At 40.1% G+C, this 26,379-nt stretch overlaps 1 protein-coding gene across 2 annotated transcripts; it reads right to left on the bottom strand.

The window, feature by feature from the left end:
• Positions 1-1,510: 1,510 nt before the first annotated feature.
• Positions 1,511-25,508, bottom strand: LOC149084718 (uncharacterized). 2 transcript variants are annotated; one of them, XM_089235151.1, is made up of 6 exons: positions 25,341-25,508; positions 21,361-21,496; positions 7,867-9,305; positions 3,872-4,083; positions 3,569-3,612; positions 1,511-1,863 (listed from the first exon to the last, which is right to left on the bottom strand). In XM_089235151.1, the coding sequence occupies exons 3-6, from the start codon at positions 9,299-9,301 to the stop codon at positions 1,725-1,727; spliced, it is 1,830 nt and encodes a 609-aa protein (XP_089091277.1). In that variant the 5' UTR covers positions 9,302-9,305; positions 21,361-21,496; positions 25,341-25,508; the 3' UTR covers positions 1,511-1,724. The 2 variants fall into 2 exon arrangements, with proteins under 2 accessions (XP_089091277.1, XP_089091278.1); XM_089235152.1 differs by lacking the exons at positions 21,361-21,496; positions 25,341-25,508 and adding an exon at positions 13,507-13,613.
• Between the last annotated feature and the right edge of the window lie 871 nt (positions 25,509-26,379).

Below are 26,379 nucleotides of genomic sequence, written 5' to 3'. Positions count from 1 at the left end.
TATTTTACTCGATATTCAGTCTATAAACTGAAAAAATGAAATTTTATATTTCAGAAGTGACTAATCTAAGGGTGGGATTTCACTCTTAAAAGGTTTATGAAAGTTATTTTATAAAACTTGAAAAATGTAACCAATAAACACATCTGTTAAGAACTTAACTGATCCGCCTATTGGTTGCATTTTTCAAGTTTTATAAACGAACTTTTACAGTGTAAACCCGGCCTAAGACAGAATTGTGATGTGAATATTTCTAAGCACAGGCATCTTGAAAGTCTCTACCCCTCCCCTTTTTTACTACTTGCAAATTCTTTGATATCTCCTGCATTTTTTTTTTATTTTTTTTGGAACATCGAAAGTTTTGGATGTTTTTGGATTTGATTTTTCGAACATTGGATGCTTTTGGAATTTTTCTTCCATATTTTTCCGAAAAGACGGATTTTTTTTTTCAAAATATTTTGAAAATATTTGAAGACATTTTCTCCCATCGACTACTTGTGAGGATCGGAATGAAGGCATCTTTATACCCATATTCTATGGGGCTCTAGATTAAACCACCAAAGAATGCCTCTAGGCTGCCTATGGCCACTGAATCAGGGGTGAAGGAGAAAAATAATTACAAAAATTGCGAAAAAACAGTTTTTATGCACGAATTTCGAACTAAAGATGCGGACGAATCGCCCGCATCTTCAGCGCTCGTTTGAAAGGGTATGCGGACCCGCGTCCGCATCCGCGTGAAAGGGGCCTTACTCTTTCATTTGTGGTTTTTTTTTCCTTCAATTTTTCTAACGTGCGGATGGGTTACCATATTTATCGCCGATTCATCAAATAGAGAGCATCCGAATTTCTTCCAAATTGGCTTGTATGCGAAGAGGTTAACAATAGAGAATTTAATATATTTCATATTTTTCACTTATTTCATGCAACTAGGATCACCGATCTGTACGTTCGCATTATTGATGATCGGCTTTGTTTTCCGAACATTCTTCAGCGGTGGTCAAAAAATCTAATAGAATGCTCGGTTACATTCTCATAAAGGTCTCCTCGCGTTCTCATAAAGTGATCCTTCCACTTTTCTGGGGCTTAGTTCATCCTCGATCGGAGTATGCCGTCAGGTTATGGAGACCATACTTACAGAGAGACCAGACCAGCCAGACCAGAATGAAATTTTTTCTCCCGGGCCTGGCTCTTTCGAGCCATCTGCAGGCTTACAAACTGTGGCCACGGGGGGCCACGTATGAAGGGAAAGACAAGAGAGTATGTGTATGTTTAAAGTGCATGTGTAATAAGAAAATTGTCAAATTTGGGATTTAGATGGTCTCTGGTTCAGTTTAAATTTAAGTATAAACACGTTTTTGTAGGTAAAATGCCGGCAGCAACCTTCTTGTGTTAGTTCTATTACGATTATGCTTCGCTGTGAAGAAAGCTCGGAAGCAAAGCTGCATTAAGATCTTTTAAGCGGCTTTGCTCGACGAAAGTTCAAAATCCCAGAAAAAATTTTCGAACGAAAAAATCCAAAATATTTTTTTTTTTATTCACATCGTATATATTTACATTTCTTTCCATCATAATAGTAACATGGCTAGTAACACGAAAAACAAATTAATTAAATAATGAATGCAACTGGACACACGGGATTGATTAACGTCGGGAAAGTAATGAACAAAAAAAAAAGGAGTATAGTTCGAAAACTATAAAATAATGTAACAATAATTAATGACATTACGTTATTCGTTGTCATTATCACTTTTGTCTGAAGCACCGAGAAGAGCCTTGATGAGCTCGGCTTTCTCGAGCTTTTCTTTATACAGCTCCTCGGCTTTACTTTCCTTGCGTTTCAACCAAAGCTCGTGCAATTCTTTCTTCCTATAATACACAATAATTAAATATCATGCATAAGAAAACTATTATTAAATCACAATATTTCGTCCTTTGATATAACGTGTACACTTTAACATGAACCAACTCGAAGTGGCCGAGTTATAATAACCACTCGCAACCATTAGTGAACCATGTGAAGTTTCCGTATACAGCGGACCGTTTTAACGAGTTTAGAGGGGCCTCTTGAGCGCTAATTGTAAAAGAAAATTGGGATCGGGGGATGTTGGCATCCAAAACATTACATGTCAGAATCCATAGGAATGCTGAAAAGCCTCAAAATCAAAAATATAAACAATAATTACTAAGAATTGAGAATTAATGAAAAGAATGATTTCAAATTGAAATTATGAGTTATGTTCAGAAAGAGTTAATGGAAGTCATCAATAATTTCATGACAAATATTTAATAATTAGATTATTTTATAATTAGGAAGGTGTTACCAACGAAAACTGTTTCACGTTTCTAAGTGCATTGTTCGCTGAGATATTCGAATTCGAAAAAACGGAGGAAAGTTGTGAAAAAAGCAGAATTAAATGCGGGTAAACCGTATTACTCGCATTTAATGCTGATATTTCCCAACCGCCCTCTGTTTTTCGAATTTGAATATCTCAGTGAATAATTGCACTTAGAAACGTGAATTTTTTTTTTGGCAACTGGAGAGTCAGATCATCAACTTTCCAACTGGGTTTTTGAGCACACTGGGCGACTATATGAAAAGTTATTTTTTTTCGTTTTAATAACTACATTCGACTCCCGTTATAACGAACGCGAAGAGTCCGGAGGAATCACTTCGTCAAAACGAAATTCCGTTATAAAGGAATTCCTGGTTACCTAGCATTGTTCCTATGTGAACGTATCCGGGGGATTAAAAAAGTGTTAGTTAAAACGAGATTTCCGCTATAACTGTATTCGTTAAAACGGGATTCGACTGTATTCGGAAAAAAGGAAATTAAATATCAGAAAAGGGAATTTTAGGAAAGAAATTTAGGAGAGGGGAAATTGATGACAGAAATTCAGAAAAAGACAGGGGGGAACAAGAAATTTAGAACTAGTAAGTTTTGTAAGAGGACAAAGTAAGCAGAAATTCAGACAATGGAAAATTAAAGACAGAGAAATTCAGAAAATGGCGCTGGGACTGAAATTCAGAAAAGGGGCAAGAAGACGGAGATTTAAAACATAATTTGTGTAGAATCTCGGAAAAAGGTGAAAAATATCGCAGAAATCCCAAAGAAAACAAGAAATTGCGCAGAAATTCCGAAGCTGGCAAAGAGAGGGGCAGAAATTAAAAAAAGGGAGTAAGGATAAATACAGGGTAAACGGGAGGGAACCAAATATTCAGAAAAAAAAAATGCATTGGAAGAACGATTTCAATGTGTTTCCATGTTTTTGCAGACCGAATCCTACACACATACATACATAAACATACTGTTGGGATGCAATAAACTCGGTAAGAGGTAGGAGTCGCAATTATTTGATTCCTTGTAGATCATGTTTTTGAAGACGATACAGACTTATTAGATTAGGTGACAGGTAATTGCAACTACAAACGCCCCCTGGGGGACCCCTTTCAAAAAAATGAGGCAACAAAAGCAATTGCGCAATCAGCATCAATGGCTCCGGCTTCTCTGCGTAAATGAAATATTGCAAATTTTTCGAATAATTCTTATTATAATAATCGTGATCGTGTTACCTGTCGAGAAGTTCGTCGATGATCTTCTTCTCTTCTTTTAGCTCCTGAAAACAATATCAAAAAAAAATTATTAATAAGAAATTATAATTCTACTATCGTTATCTGACTAAAGCTAATAAGATATGAATGCGTATTTATTGTAGAAAATGTAATCCAATGATTATCAATCAACATACGAAAAGTTTAAAACACCAAATAGTCGTTTCAATGCTAATATAGCCCTCTTCTTCAGTGGGAAATGGACTGATATAGCGCAGACAACTTGCTAGAATCTTAAAAAGCATTATTGGTATTTGAACCTACTTCGACTTTCTTGGCTTCTTCGGCTGTGATAGGTTTGACGGCCAGGAGAGAGACGTGGACACGACGCTTACCCTCTGGATCCTTGACCGTCCTCGTCTCCAGCAGGAACTTCTTCTCCTTGACTTCGATTATTTCGAATCCGAACTCGAAAAGCGGTGCTCCTGTCTTGGCTTCGACACGGTTGGCTTTGATGTTCAGCTCTTTCATGGCGTCTAAATTGGAAGGAAAAAAAATCGATTTAGTTGGGGTTTCCTACGTAAAAGCTATCTCGGAATCCATGATAGTTATAAGGCTGCTTCACGGAACCCGTTCTGATAAAAATTTTGTGTTCCAGAGAAACCTCTCTCCCCCCCCCCCAAAAAAAGAATCTCTCTCCAACATCCCTTGATGACTCTAAGGCTGTTCCCCGTAGCCCATGATTCTAGTGAGGCTGTTCCCGGGAACCCAAACGCATTTTGAATATTTTTCCGACATCTCTTGGTGATTATAAGGCTGATCCACATAAATCGTGTGATGATAGTGAAGCTATTCCCGAGAACCCAAACAAAATTTGATTTATTTCTGCAACATCCACTGATTATCATAAGGCCGTTTCCCGTTTAACCCAGTGGTTCTCAAACTTTAGTCACCGGCTGCTCCCTTGCCCAATTCGTAGTTCGTATGCGGTTCCCCATTACAGAACAGTAGATATTTTTCACCTACAAAAGAACCACTTCAAATCATAAATGGGCACACAAAATCAATATCTTCAGCTCGCCGCGACGCACACTTTGAGCAACACCACTGTAACTCCTGATATTAGTGAGGTTGTTCCGGGGAACCCAAACGAATTTTTAATATTTCTCTAACATGCAGAGGTCCCTTAGGCAATTCCAAAGCATCATCGACCGCGTGCAAAATGATAAGCTTAAGCACCACCTTCTAATTTACATATACATTGCCAGATCTCATTATCGTAAAGACTCCTGTGCATCTGAGGCCCCCGGGGCCATTCTGGGATGAGCTCATGCGTTAAGATGGCTCTTGGCGCATCTCCAGATCATTTAAGTGACACGAAGTGCATCTCCAGATCATTTAAGTGACACGAAGAGCATTCCCAGATCACTTAAATTGCCAGCGGCACAGATCACCTGAGTGGCTCGTGGGACATTTCCAGATAACTCAAGTGGTTCGCGACATGTTTCCAAACCAATGAAGGTTGCCCATCTATACATAGATACATTAGATCAAAATAAGAGCCGAGGCTAACATATTCTGCTGCGAAGGAATCCGAGGTTGACGTATTCAGCGGCGAAAAAGCCGAGGCAGATAATTTCAGCGGCGGGTGGAGCAGGCGCGGATCTGCGGTGATGTGTTGCGAGTCGCGACAACTTGTGTAGCTTCGTTTGGATCATCTTGTATTTTACGGGAAGGGCAAATTTTCCGATATAATTCAGCTCTAGGAAGGGGGGAATCGCCCCCGCCTCGCGTATCAGCTTTTGATTTCACAAAATGCCAAGAACTATATTTTTCCCATTACAGATCCGGGAAGTTGTTTAGAACTTGAGTAATTTGCATAAATAATCTAACCGTTTGCGTAATATAAAACGCGCATGTTACGCAAGTGTTATAGGTAGTCTCTTCGCCGAAAGCGCAGCCGCCAAAGCATTACGTCATGGATCCAATGACCTCGTCCAAGACACTTTCGAGACCTTGGGCGTTGGAGAAAGTGTCTCTTTAGCCGTGATAATCGGCCAGGCGTTACGACAACGATTTTCCTATTGATATAACGTGCATTCGATTGTAGTAAGACAATGATGTAAACAAATTATCTTGCAATAATATTCAACTGGAAATCGTTATGGGCTGGGATAAAAGTGCGCGTATTTAGTCGCGATTCCCCTGTTTCGATTCATTTTGTTTCAGTGTGTGTGTGTGTGTGATTAACATTATTGAATCATTCTCCATGTGCCTCACCTCTTTTTATACGATGGCAGAGATTTTTAACCCTTTAAGCAGTTTTCAAAATTTTCTGATTCGCATTATAACTGGTGCCGTAGGGAATCACTGCACTCTCTGTAAAATATCACCCCTTAATTCTGAAATGATTTCTCTTATTAATTTTGGAATGATTTCTCTCATTAATTTTGGAATGATTTCTCTCATTAATTTTGGAATGACTTCTGTCATTAATTTTGGAATGATTTCTCTCATTAATTTTGGAATGACTTCTGTCATTAATTTTGGAATGATTTCTCTCATTAATTTTGGAATGATTTCTCTCATTAATTTTGGAATGACTTCTGTCATTAATTTTGGAATGATTTCTCTCATTAATTTTGGAATGATTTCTCTCATTAATTTTGGAATGACTTCTGTCATTAATTTTGGAATGATTTCTCTCATTAATTTTGGAATGATTTCTCTCATTAATTTTGGAATGACTTCTGTCATTAATTTTGGAATGATTTCTCTCATTAATTTTGGAATGATTTCTCTCATTAATTTTGGAATGACTTCTGTCATTAATTTTGGAATGATATCTCTCATTAATTTTGGAATTATTTCTCTCATTAATTTTGAAATGATTTCTCTCATTAATTTTGGAATGATTTCTCTCATTAATTTTGGAATGATTTCTCTCATTAATTTTGAAATGATTTCTCTCATTAATTTTGGAATGATTTCTCTCATTAATTTTGAAATGATTCCTCTCATTACTTTTGAAATGATTTCTCTCATTAATTTTGAAATGATTTCTCTCATTAATTTTGAAATGATTCCTCTCATTACTTTTGAAATGATTTCTCTCATTAATTTTGAAATGATTTCCCTCATTAATTCGTTAGGGTAAATGCGGTTATTATGCATAATTGCCAACCATTTTGGTAAGTTTGATAAATTTCTCTAAATTCATCACTTTTACCGGTGATTATGCATAGTACCCAAGTGTCGTTGGTAAATTTAATAAGTACTAAATACATTATCACTTTTAACGTCGATTATGCGTAATACCCAACAGTCACGTCGTTGGTAAAGCATGATAAATTGTGTTTACATGATATACTATACATGATAATTCATGCAACATGTCTTGTATCATTATATCTGGGTACGATAGTGAAATTTACTATTATATCAGGGTCCGAAAATATTTATCACACATAGTAGATTCATTCGGAATATGTTTTTCATATTTATCAAATTCATCAATTATACAAGGGTATTATATATTGGGTATCATGCATATTCACCAGTAAAAGTTATAAATTTAACAAACTTAGAAAAACGATTGGTAAGTATGCATAATAACCGGTTATTATGAATTTATCAGATTTATCACATTTACCGTAACATACGCACCCTTGTCTAGAGAGCAAGGGGGTAAGATCAGTATGTGACCAAACGAGTGACTAGAACAGTGCACGAACGTTAACGACCAGAACAGTGTGCAAGAATGGGAGCTATCGTAAGAGGGACCCAGAGAGCAAGGGACCGGGACAGTGAGTAACCTAGAGAGTGAGGGACTAGATTGAAGAGCGACCGAAAGAGTTATTCAAAGCAGTGGTTCTCAACAGTGCCGTCTTAAAAGATGGGCCCACCCGGGCACGACCCGGGGGCCTCACAAAAATTAGATTTAGTTGAAATTTTCAAGAATTTGCCTGGTAGGGTCTCAGAAATATCACTCTCGGCCCGGAGGCCCATGATGCTCTTAAGACGGCCCTGGTTCTTAATCTTTGAAAGGTCGCGGCCCGGTAAATTTACTTTTTTGTAGGTGAAAGGCTCGGCCATACACGTGGCTAACGGGAAATTAATAGAAATAATGAAACACTACGATTCACTCATGGCTCAGTGTGACTGATGTCAGAGCCCGATACCGGGCCGTGTCCCGTTGGTTGCATAACACTGACCTAGAGCGCGTGTGCAATCATATTTGTGACTAAAGGTGTGAAACCATATGTGACCAAAACAGAGCGCAAACATGGGAGTTATAAAGGAAAAAATGAAATTCTTACCTTCAACTTTTTCAACCAAATCTTTCAACGGCACCCAAGGGTACAGTAACATACCGAATCGATGTTCAGCTTCACGAGCTTTGATGAAAGGCACTTCAAATGCCTTCACTTTGACTTTCTCGCTCTTCTCTTTGCCAACGAGTTCAGTGATCCTCGAGAACCTTTGTCCGCCACCACCATTTCGACCGCCTTGGTTCCCGTTCCCATTACTGTTCTGGAAACCAGGGAAAGTAGGGCCGTTGGACGACGTGGTCGTGGTAGGAATTCGGATCGGCACGTATAGGTTAAGGTTACTGTCTAGGAAAAGCGGTATCCGTCCACCGATGCCGTTGCTCGTTATCGCTCGCCTAAGCCATACTGAACTGTCTTCTCTATCGTCGTTGTCGTCGTCCTCATCATCGTCGTCGTCGTTATAGTAATCATCGTCCGAAGAATCATCATCGTAATCATCATCGTCGCCCTGTCCGAAAGACGGTAGAAAACCCCTCAAGATGGAACGTGGGTCGAAACCTCCTCCGGTACTGGCCACCGTGTGTTCCTCGTGGATTTTCTCTTCATCGACCTTCGATCCGAAGCTGGTCTTCTTGAAAGGATCTTCGGCTTTCTGTTTCTTCTTGCGGTCGGATGCTGCTTTCTCTTCTTTGACCACTTTGTGAAGTTCGTCCTCACCCCATTTGTCTTCCTGGGCACCCATGACTTGGTCGTCCTTCCCGTCCAGCATCTGTTCACCCGCGACTTCGTCCGCGTAAACAATTTTCGATGCGACTCGCTTTTTCGCGGCGGCAGAAGGAGTGACGATTTTCCCGTCATCACTGTCGCTGTCGAACGACTGGTCGAACAATTTCTCACCGAGATCGAACAAGGTCTCGGTTCCGACACCTCGTTCTTTCTCCTTGATCTTACGCTTGACGTCCTTCGTTTCCAGTACCCTGCTCTCGGCTTCGACTTGGGTTTTGAGCTTTGATTGTCCGAGATCGGTTTTGTCACTCTCGTCTTTGTAGTAGAACGTATCCCAGAATTTCTTCATCTGATCGTCCACCTGTTGATTGCTTTTCGCGCTTGCGGCTTCCAGGTTCTGCTTTAAGAAGCTCTTCAGCGTCTCCCATAAATTCTTTTCTTCCATTCGTCCAGCATTGTCCTTCTTCGGTTCATACTTCAGTTTGATTACTGAATCCTCTTTCTTCAAGCCAGTGGCGTCATCTTTGACATCCGCAGCCTTCAGTTGTGTTTCGTGATAGTCGGTACCCGGTGATAGTGAACCGAATCTACCGATTTGGTCTGATACTTTGTTGTTATCGGTAGCGTCAATTCCTTTCTCCGATGTTTGTGATCCCTCTAGCAACTTGACGTCGTTGGTTTTCGACTCAGCCGTAGATTCGGGTATCGCATTAGCCAACGCTAGGCTAAGCGCAATCAGGAAGTGTAAACGGGACATTGTTCTGAAAATAAAATACCAAAACTTTGAAAGGTACAATAGTACAATTTCTCAAGCCATCAAATCAAATTAATTTCACAAAAATTCTCACTCGTTAACATATTGATATTCAATTATTTCAGTTCTCAAAATTGAACAAATCAGGGAAAAACATGCTGATCGACCCAGTGCCGTCTTAACGCATGGGCCCACCCGGGCATGGCCCGGGGGCCTCCCAAAAATGAGAACCGGTTCAAATTTTCGAGAATTCGCCAGGAAGGGCATCAGAAAAATCACTCGGCCCGGAAACTCATGATGCTCTTAAGACGGCCCTGGATCAACCCTAGAATAAAACTGTTGATCGAGTGCTGGTCGACTGCCCTCATGATGAAAATGACCATAAAAATTTCCGATTCGGAATCAGTTTCTAACCACGAGCCGCAGGATAATCTCAGGAGACAAACAATATGCAATGATGCTAAAAGAAAAGCGGTGGAAATTTTTTTTTTTGGAGAAATCCTCCACGTAGAAACCAGTGCTTCTCGACATTCCAAAAATATCACCGTTAAAGATTAAGGACATAAGCAGTGTTTCCCAAAGTGGGCAATATTGCCCCCGTGGGGCGATGGAATGGTTCGGAGGAGCAGTAGAAGCTACGGAAATAACATGGAATCTTATGAGTTGATTTGAGTTAGGGGTGATCAGAGAAAAATTTTCTGAAGAAGGAGGGTGATAGAAAACAAAAAGTTAGAGAAACTCTGATACAGGGTCCCGGGAGAGGGAGGGAGGTGTCCCACCAAAGTCCCCAGCCTAGGAGTCCAGCTGGATGATGTGGGAAGCCATTATTTTTCCATGTATGATTCTTTCGACCAAGCATAAAAATAATTCTACCGTTGGTAAGCAGAGAAAATCTAGGTCTTGAATACGACGCACACACAAAATTTAAATCGTGGAAAAAGTCACTTTCTGCCATAAATTATGAAATTTTATCACTCGACTGATGAGCGTCGTTGTTGTTTTCGGCGAAACGAATTCATGCAGGGCAACATGCGATCGCCATAAAAAAGCAGCCTTACGTCTTTATTTTATATTGCTCAGGATTTGTCGGCTAGTCACGTTTCTTCATTCCGCACACATGCAATCTCTTCGCAAATTTCTCGACCGTATCAGGCTTCAAACCTTGTGAGTAGACTGCCAAGTGAAAATCACGAATTTCCAGATTTCAAGAAAAATCATATTCAAACCTCTTTTTATAAAGTATCACACAAGACACGGGAATAGTCTCTGTAATAACAAGACCATAATTCCGAAAAAAATTATTGATGGACAAGGATTTATTGCAAAATTAAGTCAAAGAGATTGAATATGTACTGTTTTAAGAAGTTTTGGTAAAGGAAAATAATTTTGTGGTTGCTTTTTTTTCCTAAAGCGGTCAAACTGACCCGTCGTTCATGGCCTGTTTCTTTCATTCAACTGACCACATCCACGGTTCCTCGGCTTGAAGACTTTCACAAGGGAATCTATAGAACGTACCCCGTACATTATAGAAATTATCGTATTTCGTGATACGCATTAGACATTTCCATTCTAACTCCTCAAAATTTCTGAACAAAAAACTAGCGTAATTAATAGCTTAAACGAAAGAAAAATCGATTAGAAAAATTGAAAAAGAATGGCACGTTTTTTAGCATTTTGGAACTTATGTTGGAATGAAAAGTTGATTTATGCCGTTTCCAACGCCCCGTTCGACTAAAGTGGGCATAGGGTCATTGTATTTACAAATGCGATTTTTCCGGATAGAGTTATCAATCGGTTATTGGTATCAGAAACCCCGAATTGTGATGTTACCACTTTCAGGGCCGTATTCACCGACATGGTTCAAACTGCAGTCACAATTTTTGGATAAGAGATCAACATAGATTGGTTGAAAACCTAAATTTAACCAATCCGTGTCGATCTCTCATCAAAAAATTGTGATTATAGTTTAAACCATGTCGGTGAATACCGCCTTAAGAGGTCTCACGCCTTTTAACATGGTGAAAGCTAGGCTCTAGTAGAAATATTAAAAATACTAATTTTATATATATATAACCATTGATTTTTATTTAAAATTTTTTACGAATATTTTAATCTACATACTATACTAAGTTGATAAGAGAGTACGTACGAAGTAGATTCCCCCTTTTCACTTTCACCCTACCTGTCCTCATTTGCTCATATATGAATATAGTAAAAGGATACATCACATGTGGGGGAAAAAATCACTATTAGAGGTATAGAAATAAACGGAGGTAATAATATTATATTTTTCATAGGATTGCAACAAAGCTTCAGTGGGAAGAAATCAGAGAACATGTTTGAATTTATTCCACTGGTGTTTGGGCGCAATATTACGTCCTTGATCGTAAAATTGTTATTATTACTTGCATTCCGCCGCTAATTTTTTTTTATGTGTTTCTGAGAGCTATGAATGTACTTAATTCTTTTGAAGGCGACACCTAGTGACCCTTTCCTTGTGAGTTAGAGTAGGGTAAAAAAAAACTCTAAGGCTGAATGAAAAATTGCAATTTCAAAAGAATATATTACAAAAATCAGAATTTTTCAAAAAAAATTTCATAGATGATGTCAAGAGAGTTTAAATAATAACATCTTTAAATTTTTAAAAACTTTTTCACTGAATATTTTTTTCTCCGATTACATCAGTGTAATGCAATTGGAAAAAAAACGATAAGGCCACTCCTCTTTTCTCGCTTCACTTACCCTTATTTGCATATCCTTATAACTAGGAATCATTTCTGGGATCCATAAGCGGAGATAGACTTGGCAGTCTGGGGAGCACGGTCATTATTACTGGGGGGGGGGGGGCACGATGATGTCAATTCATCTGTACATATATGCATTAGATCAGTCGACTTACTGGATCCTCTCGAATGATTTGACATGGTTCCCCCCTCCCACGAAGCTCAATTCGTAAAGATGGGACGAGGCAAAAAAAGATCTTTGCTTTAAAAAAAATTTACATTAATTTCTCGAGGAATTGAGTAGAATACTAATTAGCCTGAGACAACAGTTAGCCTAAGTTAACAGTTTCTTGAAGAACATCGAATGTTATCTATGTATATAAAATAACACATGTCCTGACTGATTCATTGACTGACTGATCCGCTGAGCCAAAACGCTGAAGCTATAAATATAAAATTAGGTCACTTGTTTTATTTTATAACGTAAGAGCCTCACTAAGAAGGAATTTTTCAAAAGTGAATCCCTTTAGGGCAGGGGTCTTCAACCCTTTTCCAGTCGCGAGTACTGCCTAGGAGCCGTTCAAGTATTACGGCAGCAATTTTCAGCCATTTTTGCCCCTCCCCCGTCAGCAAAACTGACCCCCCCTTGTCAGCAAAATTTCGACATCTCTGCCCGCCCACCTCCTACCACATATTGGGGGGATCAGAGACTGTACGTGGGGAGGGGGACATAGCGGGGCTCCCGCCCCTCCCCCCACAAACGATCAAAAAATCATTTTCTTAAATGCAAAAAAATTATTTTAAAAAAATCAAAATTGCGAAATAAAATACCTTTATATGTTATTACAATCAATTTCTGTTAATTTCCAATCCTATTTGAAGGCCAAAAAACTCAAAATTTCCTAATAAAAAATTCATTGTGACCAAGCCATATAATGATAAATCCTTGGCCCGAGGACCAAATGTGGCCCGGGGGAGTTATCTGATGTGGCCTGTCCCCTCAAACCTAATTTTGTGAAAATGAACTAAGCAGCACATTTACATATCGCTTAGGTGACCCATGACACAATTCCAGAGCATTTAGGTGGCCCGTGGAACATTTTTCAGATCACTCAAGTAGGCCTGTGGCACATTTAGAAATCCCTTGAGTGACAGTTGGCACAGTTTTAGAGCCCTTAGTTAAATTGTATGAGAGCCCCCACCCCCCTTAAGCGGCGCAGGAGAAATCACTAAGCCCCCTATCAAAAAAATTTCATATTATTTTTAAATGAAGAATACTCTCTTCCGATTTTCAGTAGGTGCACGCTAAGGGGTATAGGGTAAAAGTGTTTCATTGAGAAAATCAACTTCACAAAATATCCGGGCTTGTCAATGCTAAAATAACAGACATTTAAGGAGGCGAGATATCTCGTCAATGCCACTTAAAGGGTTAAGATACGACGGAGAGAAGTCAATATAATACTATTAGGCAACAGCGCAACTTACCCAATTCTTACGGAACAAGCTTCGAATGGTCACTGCAGGTCTGCGTTTGTGTCTGTGTATGTCAGTCGCTGTGTATCCGAATGTCGAGAAATTCAATTTTTTATCAGTTCTTATACGTGGTGACGCTTGAATAGCTACAAAGTAGTTATATATCGATGACCTTTATATACTAACTATTTCCGTCCACCGTATGGAAAATAGGAGATCGGCTATGTTGTCACTCGTCATTTGTCACGCTTGCGTAAGGATAATTTTTTGACCACGGGCCCCGATAAGACGATTTGGTTCTTTTTTTTCCATGGAAGGCTTTCATGGAACCCAGGGATGTCCGTCAAAGGTCACTACCTTCCAAGTATCGGTAACTTCTCTAAATATCGGAAGCGCAATTTTCCACCAAGGTTCAGATAGACTAAAATAATAGGCGTATTGCATAATGGCTGTGCAATATTGGTCATGGCAAGAGAGAAAAAGGCCTTTGTAATAAATTTTTTATTACTTGCCATTAATTGTGCTGAGCTTCCCTTAGGGCTCCTGTTGCATTCCTGAGGGCAGCTCAGCACCAATTGATGACGAGCTTTCATTGGGATTCCTGTTGCATCCCTAAGGGCTACTCGTCATTAATGCTGAACTGCCCTCAGGGATGCAACAGAAGCCCGCAACGGGTAATTAATTTTATTTTACCTTGGCTGACCTTCAAATTCGAAAGTATGAAAATTCATAGGATGAATAGGTGAATTTTATTTGTCTCACGAAAACGACTACAGAGGACATGCTTGCCCCGGGGTCATTGGTGAATACGGTGAGGGGGGGATAATCGCTTCCCCCCCCATTTGCTATACATACTTCAAATGATTAGCTCCCCCCCCCCACCCTCTCGTCCGGGGGAGAGGGGGTTCTGCGTCTGCTTATGCCAGGGGAAATGTGTAAATTATAATTTTTAACTTACATCCTTGTGGATCCCCCACGTGATGCCCACTGTGCCAGAGATGCCCGGGCCCCCCCCCCCCGAATGAACACCAGAACTCTGCCACGAACTTACCCGTTGCCAAGTTTTTTCCAGTGCAGCTTCGTAACCACTGCACGGTCGTGTGGTTATCGTGCTGGGTCTCTCATCATCACTACGATCCCGTTAATGACACAGTGGTGGCCATTCGAATGCGAGCCGGTCTCCCAATCGAAAAAAAGTTTCTCTGTAGAGAGCAGACACATACCTTCAACACGATTCATACATAGCATGGATATTCAAACATTTTCACTTCAAGACTGTGGAAGACAAATGGCAGCACCAGCACAACGCGAAACAAGCATAGATAATATATAGTCCCAAGTATATGCATACATGAACTAATTCGCTAGGAAATTCCGCATAAAGAATGCATGGGTGCGAGGAGCACGTCCGGTTAAGTAGTAGCTGTAGCTCAGTTTTTCGTGACACAGAGTCCACCCGATCCCCACCCCCTCCCCCAGTGCTGATGTGCCGTGAGTGCGACACTCGCGGTGCTGTCCTGACTTTGTCGAGCGGTGATGTGCCCGGGGATTGGGGGTTTGAGTGTGGGGTGGGGGGGGGGTTGTGGTTGTGCTGCTTGGGGTGTTGGCAGGATGTTGGTCCGAATCGGACGTGCTTTCACGGCCGGCTTGCCGGTTTGAGTCTTCTCCGGAACGACGCCCACGATCTCACGATCTATGAGCTTATATCGCAAAAGCGACAGATCCTGGGCGTGCTCGGTCCTAAACTAAACTAAACCGGTAATATGAGGGTATTGACATATTAACTGCACTACTGACCTTCGTACAAAATGTTGTTCTTGTGGCCCTACCTAGCTGAAACAACCTATCCATACCAACTCAACTGGCCCTGCACGTGAAGGAGAAAAAGACCCGCGTGGACTGGCCACAGGGGCCCTGTACGTGAAGAAGACGGAACTGTGTAGCCAGGCCATAAGGGCCCTACACGCAATGCAATGAATGACTGAGGAACTGTTGAGAATTCACATTACTACAAACTGATGCGCCGTAAAGGCCTGTGTCGTGAGGCATCCAAGTGTCTGTAAATATGTTTTGTGTGTAACTATTTATTGTTTTGATTTATAATGAAGCTCCGGAAGGGGGCGGGGGGGGGGGGAATTCGGTCGCGGTTCGATGTGGGGTTTTTTTAGTGTCCGGGTGGCGGCTGTTGTGGGACTTGGCTGAGGATGTTTAGTTGGGGTTGGGGGGCGGGCACGAACGTCCTGGTGGTGCCGGGTGGCGATGCTGGGCTATTGTTGGGTTGGAAATGGGATGGAGGCAGGGTGGCGAGAGAGTTAGCGAGGGGCGCCCTCGGGTGGCTTCGCCTGGCTGATACACCAGTAGGTTTTCCCGGCACGTCCCCGGTCTTATGACCACTAATTGCGGTTAAATTTCAATAGCGACAGAGCCTGGACGCGCTCGATTCATGCTGTATTCCGTCCATACCAACTAAAATACGTACTCTAGAAAGAATTACAGTACAAAATCTCATTATCATGAGTCCCAATACGTACTTGAGTACGCTCGTGTCGTGCTTCGGTGAGCCCATTCGTTAACACGGCCCTGTGCGAAGGTAATACGCTCTCCGTCGTCTAGGTACCGCCGCATTTTTTCTTGAAAGCGTGATTTGAAAAACAAATCCCCAAAATTACATCTCTACGTAGACTTAAATACAGATCAGAGATTATTTTTAACATAACTTTCATCACGTTATTTAACATCAAAATCGTTTAGAGGCATGGCTATCAAAAATAATATGATGGTTAACCCTTTGCGGTTCAAAGGTTTTTCCGAACTTCGTTGGTACAGTTCATACTTTATAGTGGCCCCCACCGTAATGAGGAATGCACCCTAGACGTTTGTTCCTTTTCAGTTTTGTATAGCTTATGAGTTTTGCTGAGAAGCCGAAAACACGGGGATCTTCCTATCCCCGTCAGGGGCCGTTGTAACAAAGAAGTACCGTTGTTTCTAAAAGTTAAAGACAGGTTGTTGTCATTTAAAGGTTAGAAACTGCTTTTTACGAGTATGGTACGCGCAATTTACTGTATATAAGTTTCAGTGGCGTCATCTAGTGTCATATTTTCAATACAGCAAAATAAAGAAACCAAATTTCTCAAAATTACTCTAAACACCTTATATTCATCTCTTATCTGATAAACAGAGGGTGTTGTACAGCATACGTGAAGATTTCGACTTGCCACTTATTGTAGACTATATCAGGAGCCTGGAAATACTCATTTTGACAAGCAACGCTTATCTGAACACTCCGCATCTTAGAGAAATTGTGTATTATGACCCCACAGTACAGCCTAGGCCAATGGACATGCTGACCGTTGATTGGTTGACGAATTCATGTGTTTTTCAGGACGTAATCTATGCAGGGTATAAATGTAATTAATTAGAGGTTAGATAGATAGAACCGCTCACACAACCATGGGCGGAGATACGGACGGGCGTGGAGGGCATTGCCCTTCCCCCCAGCGTCAAAGGTGAAGTTGACTGATCTAATGCATATATGAATTGACATCATCGTGCCCCCCAGAAATAATGACCCCCCCCCCCTCCCTTCAGACTTCCAAGTCTATCTCTGCCTATGCACACAACCCCGGACTGATGCAAAGCAACTTACTTCCGTTACCTCAAAAGAGGCAGGGTTGTGCCGGAAAAATTAGTAAAAATTAATAGTAGCGGGCCCCCTGCCCTGCGCTCGCAAGTATCAATCACTCGCGTCGTTCTTCCTATGAAGACAGCTATCAGGTCGATGTAACATAAAAGCCATTTGGCTAAAATTGATAGCTGAACCCAATGACCAGGGGGAAAAATTGAAAGTGTGTTCCCAGTGGCACATAAGGGCTGGAGACCGCAGCTTGGGATTTCAAAAGAAGTGAGAAGATTATTTGTGTGGAAAGTACGAAGATGGAGTTGGCATGTTGAGGTGGAAGATTCGAATGATCTAAATACACAATACATACAAAATATATACAACGCCTCCACTGTGACGGGAAACGAAGAAACAAAGCCATAATGTCAGCAATATGGTTATTTTTCATATTCCCGATTATTATTTTATTTTATTATTATCATTTTTTTCAATATTTGATGAACAAATAATGTATCAGATTCATGTGATATTGCAATAGCTGTAATTACAATACAGAAATAGTATGTATCAAGTTTTCATTATGAACTTTTCTCTGACGTTCTTGAATATATTTATATGGCTGATGTCAATCCTACATAGTAATCACACATGCAGCCAGGATTCTTTTTGTATGTTGTCATCAATCGGTTATTGTTATCAGAAATGAGATGGCAATGAGCAGCGTGCACTGTATAAAACAACTTTCCATGACCTTTGTCGATAACACTTATATTGTCGAATTTATTTCTATGAAAAGAACGTTGGTCAGTTTAGCATTTGGTGATGCATGAAATACACTTAGCCATAAACACATCCGGGAATTCATTGACCTGAAGTAGCTTTCTTCTAACTGGATCCAAGGAGACGGTTTTAACCACCGCAATTGTCAATAATACTGTTCTTCAGCTTTTTCAACAGGCCAGTGGAAATGTAACTGCTCTGATAAACATGTAAAATAGCTGGAAAGAAGCTTATCTTGATCCACTGCTTATCCATCGTTGTCCATTATCCGTGTTGCTGTCCGAGAACACGTGTCAGAGAGAGTCAGTGGACTTCACGTATCATTAACTCTGATGATGTTTCTCCACCGAAAAACACCATAATTGAAACAGGGACCGTTCTCTACGTGATTTGTGTTTAATAAATAGCAAAACTGAAGGAGAAGGGAATACATGGTAATCCCGTTATAACGAACACCAAGAGACCAGAGAAATCACTTCGTTGTAATGAAATTTCGCTATAAAGGAATTCCACATTGTTCCCATGCAATCTTATATGTGGGTTTAGGAAAGTGTGTTCGTTACAACGAAATTTTCGCAATAACGGTATTCGTTAAAACGGCATTCGACTGTATAAAATTGGTATTGGTAGATTGGTTTCTTTCGAAAATTCAATAATGCTCACTAAATATTCCCAAATAACAAAATGTTTGGTTTTTAAGATTTTCTAACCACAATACAGTAAGTGATGTCTTAACGTGTGGGCCTATGGAGCCTGAACTCGGTGGCCCAAATCATTGCAAGCCTTCACTAATTCTGAGAAATTATTTATTTGGTAAAAATTCTGAATTTTCATTCATTTTGGAATTATTCTTCTCTAACTAATTTCCAATTTTTCGTCTTGATCAATTTTCAATAAAATTTCTTTCATTAATTCTAACATCATTTTTCATAATTATGGAAAAGTTTTTCAATTAATTCTGAAATTATCTTTCAATTAATTCTGAAATTATCTTTCAATTAATTCTGAAATTATCTTTCAATTAATTCTGAAATTATCTTTCAATTAATTCTGAAATTATCTTTCAATTAATTCTGAAATTATCTTTCAATTAATTCTGAAATTATCTTTCAATTAATTCTGAAATTATCTTTCAATTAATTCTGAAATTATCTTTCAATTAATTCTCTGAACACTGCCTATACTTATCATCAAACAAAGAGCACCCCTTACGGCAAGTGCGCTCAATCTTTAGGACAGTGCAGAGCACTTCATTGGTTTTCAAACGTGCAACGGGCCACTTAAGTACTTAAGTATTCGACAGCCACTTGAGTGGTCGGTGAATGTGCCGCGGGTCACTTAAATGATCTGGAACTGTTCGGTTGGCCAACCAAGTGATCTGTAAATGTTCGACGGGTCACTTGAGTGATCAGTAATTGTGCGACGGGCCACTTGAGCGATCTGTAAATTTTCCGCTGGCCACTTAAATGATATTTAAATATACCGCGGGCCACTTGTGTGATCTGGAACTGTGGCGCAGGTCACTTAAGTGATCTGTAATTGTGCCGCTTAGTTTTTTCAATTTCACAAAATTAAGGTTTGAGGTCGCGGAGCCGTATCATGTTATTCCGAAAGCCACATTAGGCCTGCGAGCCATGAGTTAATCATGTATGCCTTGCAGTGACGTATGCTTGAAATTTGCATAATCGTAATTCTTGAATGAAATTTTCGCAGGGTATTTAATGGAAGAGCTTATCAAAAGTGTTCACGAGCATGAAATCTGGCACGAGCATTGAGCACTTCTTGTGCTTCAGGGAGCACCGTGGGAGCTCGTGAGCAACAGGTTGAAGATGGCTGCTTCAGAGGGAACCAAAATGTAACTGGGTCCCTGCCCTGGAAGCCGAAATCGTTAAGGCCTTCCTGAGAGACCAGTGGCACTACAAATGGAGTTATATCCGGATTGTAAGTGGATTTTGTACGACCCATTCCGAAACCCCCCGTGACCCAATTTTGGATCGCGACCCAAAGGTTGAAGAGCCCTTATTACAAAGTACTAAAAAAAAATTATAGTTTTTTATTATAAATAATTGAAATCTAGAACATACAGTACTAAACTATCATGGGTTCCCAGTCTCACAGCTGCATGCTCTTTTGGCTTTCGAACCTACTGCTCCGCAGACATCATGACTACTTTACCAAAACTCTGGCCATATTCCAATTTACTGCCATTAATAAGTTTGGATTGGAAATGAAGGCGCTCTCTATTGGTGGTCATCTCAAGACAACTTTAGGGTAAATATATAATCTACATCGTCCCTCTGGTGCGAATCCGAGACACCAATCTTCTCGGCGGTAGACAAGCATCTTACCGCCACGCCACTCGGGCGTTTAGACATCGCGACTGGTCTGCTAAACGAAATCAGTTCTGCAAAAATAATTCATTTTCCTAAATATCATTTAGAACGGTGATATAGCATAAAGGTGTACAAAAAGCCATAAAAATCTAGTAGAACTGCAATTATTTTTCTTCACGGTGATGTTTTTTTAGTACGTATTTTCATAATTATATGTATGCCATTTCGTGGGCGGGCCACGCCAAAAATCTCCCAGGGCCATATAATGCTTTATGTGGTCCCATTAAACAGTGTGTGGGTCCTATTAAGTATAAGGTGTCCCATAAATTCGCAGTTCCCAGGTTGAGCACCATTCGGAAATAACGTTAAGGCTGAGTTGGACAGATTCTTGGTCGGAAAAATTGGACACTGTTTTGTAGATGACACAATCATCAGCGAAGAGAGTGATACGGCAGTTTATGGAGACGGGTAGATCATTTATACTAGTATAAATTCAAAATAGTAATGGCGAGAAGACCGAACCCTGAGGTGTGCCAGACTTGACATGAAGAAATGGGGAGTTCTGGTCCTTGAATGAGACAAACTGGCTGCAGTTAATGAGGAAGGCCTTCACCCATTTAAGCAGTTGAACATTTAGACCAAGGTTTGGAAGTTTTAGTAAAAGTTTATTGTTACGGTCTGTAGGCGATAGATAGCGCGATTTGTTCGATGGCTCTCAGAAATATCGAAATCGGTTGATGCCGGTTTCGGTTAATCGGAGGATAGACAGGCTAGAGAGGCACAAGGAGAGTCAGTCAGTCGTGTTTAAACTTTGCGAGAAAGTTGTTAGCTCTCTGATTAGCCTGTAAATACGTGTAAATTGCTGTTCTGTAAATGAATCTGTGTTTGTCCGTCGAACCGCTTCTTGTTTTGCAATCCCGAAGTCTTGTGGAAAATTATCCGGAACATTATTATAGGGCACCCTGTCAGATGCTTTAGACAAATCTAGGAAAATGATATCGGATTGAAGGTTCTTGTGACAATGGTGTCTGTTAAGTCATGTATGAAAAGAACAACTAAAACTTCAATTAAAAAAAAACACTTGGAAATAACAATTGGAGCAATGAAATAATTTACCACATCGCAAAAACTCACCAACTCCAATTGGATCAACGACGAGAAGATGGCTTCGGACGGGACAGCTTCGACGACAGAACTTTATGGAGGATTGATGCGAATTGCTTCATGCTGTTGACGGTGCGGTGAACATACAGTGTGAATCCTCTCAAAACTGGAAATGAACATCACTAATGATAACCATATTAAGACACATTGTATCAACAAGGTGTCCTGCAAGTTCTAATGAGCCCTTTATCTCATCAACCGTTCGCCGTGGAGGTATGGTTATAGCCACAGGCGTACGCAGAATTTTTTATAATACTATAATCTCGGCTTAGGGGGGGGGGGGGCTTAGTTAGGCCCCCCCCCCCCTTGCGTACTACGCCAATAGTTCCAGTTTAAAAAATTGTATTCTCAGAAATCACCCTGCGCCGGTTTGGAGCGTAAAAATTGTGCCACAAATAATGAATCTAAATTTTTATACGGTACGGTCCTCCTGCGCTCTAACTTCCAATTAGAAAGCTGTCGCCCTGTCTCTCTCCTAAGGCTAGCAAAAAAAAATCCACGTTCCTAACTGCGATGTTCGATGAGATATTTGAATTCAAAAATCGGAGAAAAACATGGTTTTTTAGAAAATCATAAATGAGGGAAAGAAACGTTTAAGCATTTTCCGTTAGTTTATGCTGTTCTTTATGAACTTTTCTTCAAGTTTGAATTCAAATATCTCAGCGAATATTACACTTAAAAACGTGAAATTTTTTTTTTTACCTGAAGAGAGACAGGGCAACAATTTTCTAATTGAAAGTTAGAGGTCACGGGGGACCGTATAAAATTTTTAAAATTTTTTTTTTATTTTGTGACACTTTTCTCACTCTAAAAACTGGTACAGAGTAACTTTTGAACACATTTTAAGCATTTTTTTAATTGAATCCATACGTCTACGAGGAACGGTTGATGAGATAAGGGCCGAATTAGTGCTTGCAGGACAACCTGTATATAGTGCCGTCTTAACGCATGGGTCCACCCGGGCACGGCCCGGCGGCCTCAAGAGAAGAAAGGCCTCAGAAAAATGGGAAGTAGTGGAATTTCTCGAGAATTCGTCCGGTAGGGCTTCGGAAAAGTCACTTGGCCCGGGGGTCCATGATATTCTTAAGACGGCTCTGCCTGTATATGCACAGCAAAATGAATAATTCCAATTTTCCAGGATGATAAAGACATTTTTGGCCATGAATCGGTACGTCCCTATCAGCGTCATTAAATGGAACAGCATTCGGAACGATTTTGTATCAATAGTATAGATCAGTGTCCTCAAAGTGGGCAATATTGCCTTCTGGGGAGCAATGGAATGGTTCGGGGGGGGGGGGGTAAAAGCTAAAAGTATAATATAGGATCCTACGGGCTCGCTTGAGTCTGGGGGCGATGAGGGGAAAGAAATTCTGAAGAAGCGGGCGATCGAACAAACAGTTTGAGAAACTATGGTATACATCAAGGGTGCTCACTGCTCAACACTTAGGCGAGTACGGGCCACGTCATTGGTTTTAAACTTGTCGCGGGTCACTTAAGTGAACTGAAACAGTATCGCAGATTACTTAAGTATTTGGAAATGTGCTCCGGGCCTACTTGTGATCTAATACAGCATCGCAAGTCAGGTCTGTAAGTGAGCCGCAGATCTCTCAAGTAATCAGTAAATATTCCGCAAGTAACATTAGTGATGTGGAACTACACTGTGAGTGGCCTAAGTGCTCTGGAACTGTATCGCAGTGGGTGTTGAGTGATCTGTAAATATGCCGCTGGTCACTTAAGTGATTTGGAACTGTGCCACATGCCATTCAAGTGATCGGAGGACATGTTGTGTATCCCTAAAGTAATCAGGAAAGGTGCCGCTTGGCTAATTTTAGCAAAATTAGGTTTGGGATCGCAGCCCATATCATATGACTCGGAGGGTCACATTTGGCCCTAGGTCCATGGGTTGACCATGTATATGGTATAGATATTTTCAATTCATATTTAACGTTGTCCCTTTAGACAAGAGGTCTGCAACGCATGGCCTGAGGGCCACCTTTTCCCCATAGCCCGCTGATAATTATCAGAAAATGGTTAAAAACATTGACAAGACGATTAAATTGGAAAAATTACGAAGCCCGCAGGCCCCCTGAAATTTATGCTGCGGCATCTAGAATTGTGAGATGCTTTCCGGATTCACCAGTAACTTTGTGCGTTTGATACATTACAAGGGTGACCTTAACAAATCGGAGGACCCTGTGAGTCCCAGACAGTTTTTAGGCTCGTAGTTTCATAAAGATCCAAGAATCTTTCCAGAAGGTTCCAGAAATACTGCAATTATTTCGTAATTAATATAAATTTCTAATCAGTGAAACAATCCCAGAATTGGCGAATTTTTGAAACAAATAATTCTTGATTTAGGGAAAAACAATTAAATAAATAATTTCGTAAGTAGTGACAGGATATAATTCAAAATTAATGTAAAAATATAATTTTTGAAAAAATAATTTCAAGATTTATGGAAAGAAGAAACTCCAAAAAAATCTCAAAAAAAATTGAGGAAGGAATAAAAATACCCTGTAAACATGTGAAAAACTCAGTGGCCATCACAGCACATCTGTACTCATGGTTTTCGAATCTGATTGCCTCCAGGTAGCATGCCTTCATATGTTTCTCTTTTGTTCACTGCATAAGCAACAAACACTGAAAGTCGTTACCATTACGCTTATGACTGCTTTTAAGCTGATTATACTTGAATAAATAGTCACCCTCCCTGCCATCATTTGATCATTTCTGTCGCACCACGGCCATTTTCTGCATACGAGGGCTAATTAGACCGGGACCTACAATCCATCGCCGATTTCGAACGGCAGCCTTTTTTTTTCATACTCATCGAGAGGTTGGTGCGCTAACCCCTTGATGTCGGACTCCCTGTGGTAGCAGTCTTTTTCTGTGGTCATGTCGCCGTTTCTGTTGTACCCCCTATGTCTGGAAAGTTTTCTGACAAGAACGAACTCGCGACATCTCTAAACATCCTTCGGTACTTCATTCGAGTATCTTATCGACCTGGGCTACCGCGCCTCACCCTTGCGTGGGTTATACTAAACACCCATTTCCATCATCAGTCCTTTTATGTCGAAAAACGTTGAATTCAGTATTTAAAAACTTATAGAAAAATAGTCACTTCTAGATCTGAAACTTGAAATCTTTGTTCCTTTAGAAGAAGGTTTAGTTTTTTTCAATCAAAAACTCAAAAATCCATCTCGCTGTTTAGAAAGCTTTAAATCGAAAAACAAAATCACTAAATCATTTCAGGTCTCTCTGTTCTATGAAGTTAGGTGATGTACTATGATGATGATTAGGTCTGTACGCGTCTGAAGATCGTACGTCTTCGGATTCACCCTCCTCTGACATTTGTGATTAAGTGCTTTCCAAATTACAGACTCAATGTGAAGTATTTGTGATTACAAATAGAGAGAGAGTTTGGGATAGTCACAGACTTAATTCCATAAATGTATTTCGTCACTAAATTTCTTCACAAGCAACCCAAAAACCTTTTAAAAAATATATGTAAATGTCTAAATTACATAAAAAATCTAACGTGGTAGTGCATTTGAAATAACAGATTCGGATTTTATACCCAAAAAATCCACAAGAATTGATGTATCACGTGCCAGATGCAAAATGGCTGTTGACTATTATACTTTGTGAACCCTCGAAAAATAAATAAATAGTGCGGACGAGCAAAAAGTCAATAATTGATGGAATTGGTTCGCGAACCGGCAAAAAAAATTGTTTTAGTACTCTGATGTGTGGCTGGCCTAGAGAAATGATAAAAAATCCCCACTCTGTAATTAAACTCATTGTCTTCACACTAATTGCCTGTACACTCATTTTTAACATTGCTATATACTAAATAATATTTCGTGGGGCCAATAAGATGAAGTCCACGGACTTACGGACCTCTTGATATAAAACGACCACACGAGGTATAAAAAAATTCACGCATTTACCTTCGACGTTGATGTCAACCAGCGTGATCACCGGCTTTATCACGAACAGAATAAAACACATTTGTGTTTCACACGGAATAACAGATTTTTGTGCACAAGGAAATCGATTTCGAGAAGCTTCTTTTGACTTTTCTTTCTCATTCTTTCGGTGATGATTACATCTAGTGTGCATGTTCAGGAAATACACGAATCAAGGAAATAAAAAAAGGAGTGATGTAATTAGTCTGCAAGCAACTACGTATTTCAGAATTAATCGTTAATGTTAATGACCGTGACGAGAGGCAAGAGTAACTTTATCAGGGACTTCCCGACTAAATCAGCTATTCCATCAAAGCCCTGGATTGAGTACAGAGGCATGAGAGATACCCTAAATACCACAGTAGTGTAGTAGTGAGACCTTATTGGAAACTAATGCACAAAGTTTCCCCCAACCAGCCAGTTGTTCTTAACATATCATGTGTGTTCAAATACTCCTCTTCCTATAGAAATACGTAGAAAGCTCGTGTTGCCATTAGAATTGCGTTGAAGGCTTGCGTAATTCCCTAGAATTGAGTTGAAGGAAATATGTGTGGAAATCTTGTGCCCCCTGGAAATGGGTTCGTTATAAGGCTTATGCACCCTAGAGATGCGTAGAGGTTGGTAGACCAACCAAGTTCGTAGAGATGATCCCGATGCGTAGTAAATTGCCAATGGCGATAGACCAGAATTGTGCTCGGTTTGAAAGAAATAAAGTAACAATTCATTATCTAAAAAAACCCAGGATTTCTGGTGGCTTAAAAATTAGATTATCATTCAAGGTTTTTAATATTTCATAATAATTGTAGCACTATATGTGACAATAGTATACTTGATGACACAGCGACGCAAGAATAAAATGTTCATTTTGATAATACAACTGATGATTTTTCAAGCAATATCTATATACCATGAGCGGAGATACGCTGGGGGATGCCCCCCCCCCAAGCGTCAAAGGTGGAGTCGTCTGATCTAATGTATATCTATATATGAATTGGCATAATCATTATCATGCCCCCCCCCC

This window comes from Pholcus phalangioides, unplaced genomic scaffold (genome assembly GCF_987345545.1).
Source record: "Pholcus phalangioides strain wild (caught in Gottingen) unplaced genomic scaffold, Ppha-v1.0 ptg000008l_1, whole genome shotgun sequence".
Taxonomy (NCBI): domain Eukaryota; kingdom Metazoa; phylum Arthropoda; class Arachnida; order Araneae; family Pholcidae; genus Pholcus; species Pholcus phalangioides.
Note: the sequence above shows the minus strand (reverse complement) of the source record. Positions and strands in the feature narration are given on the sequence as shown.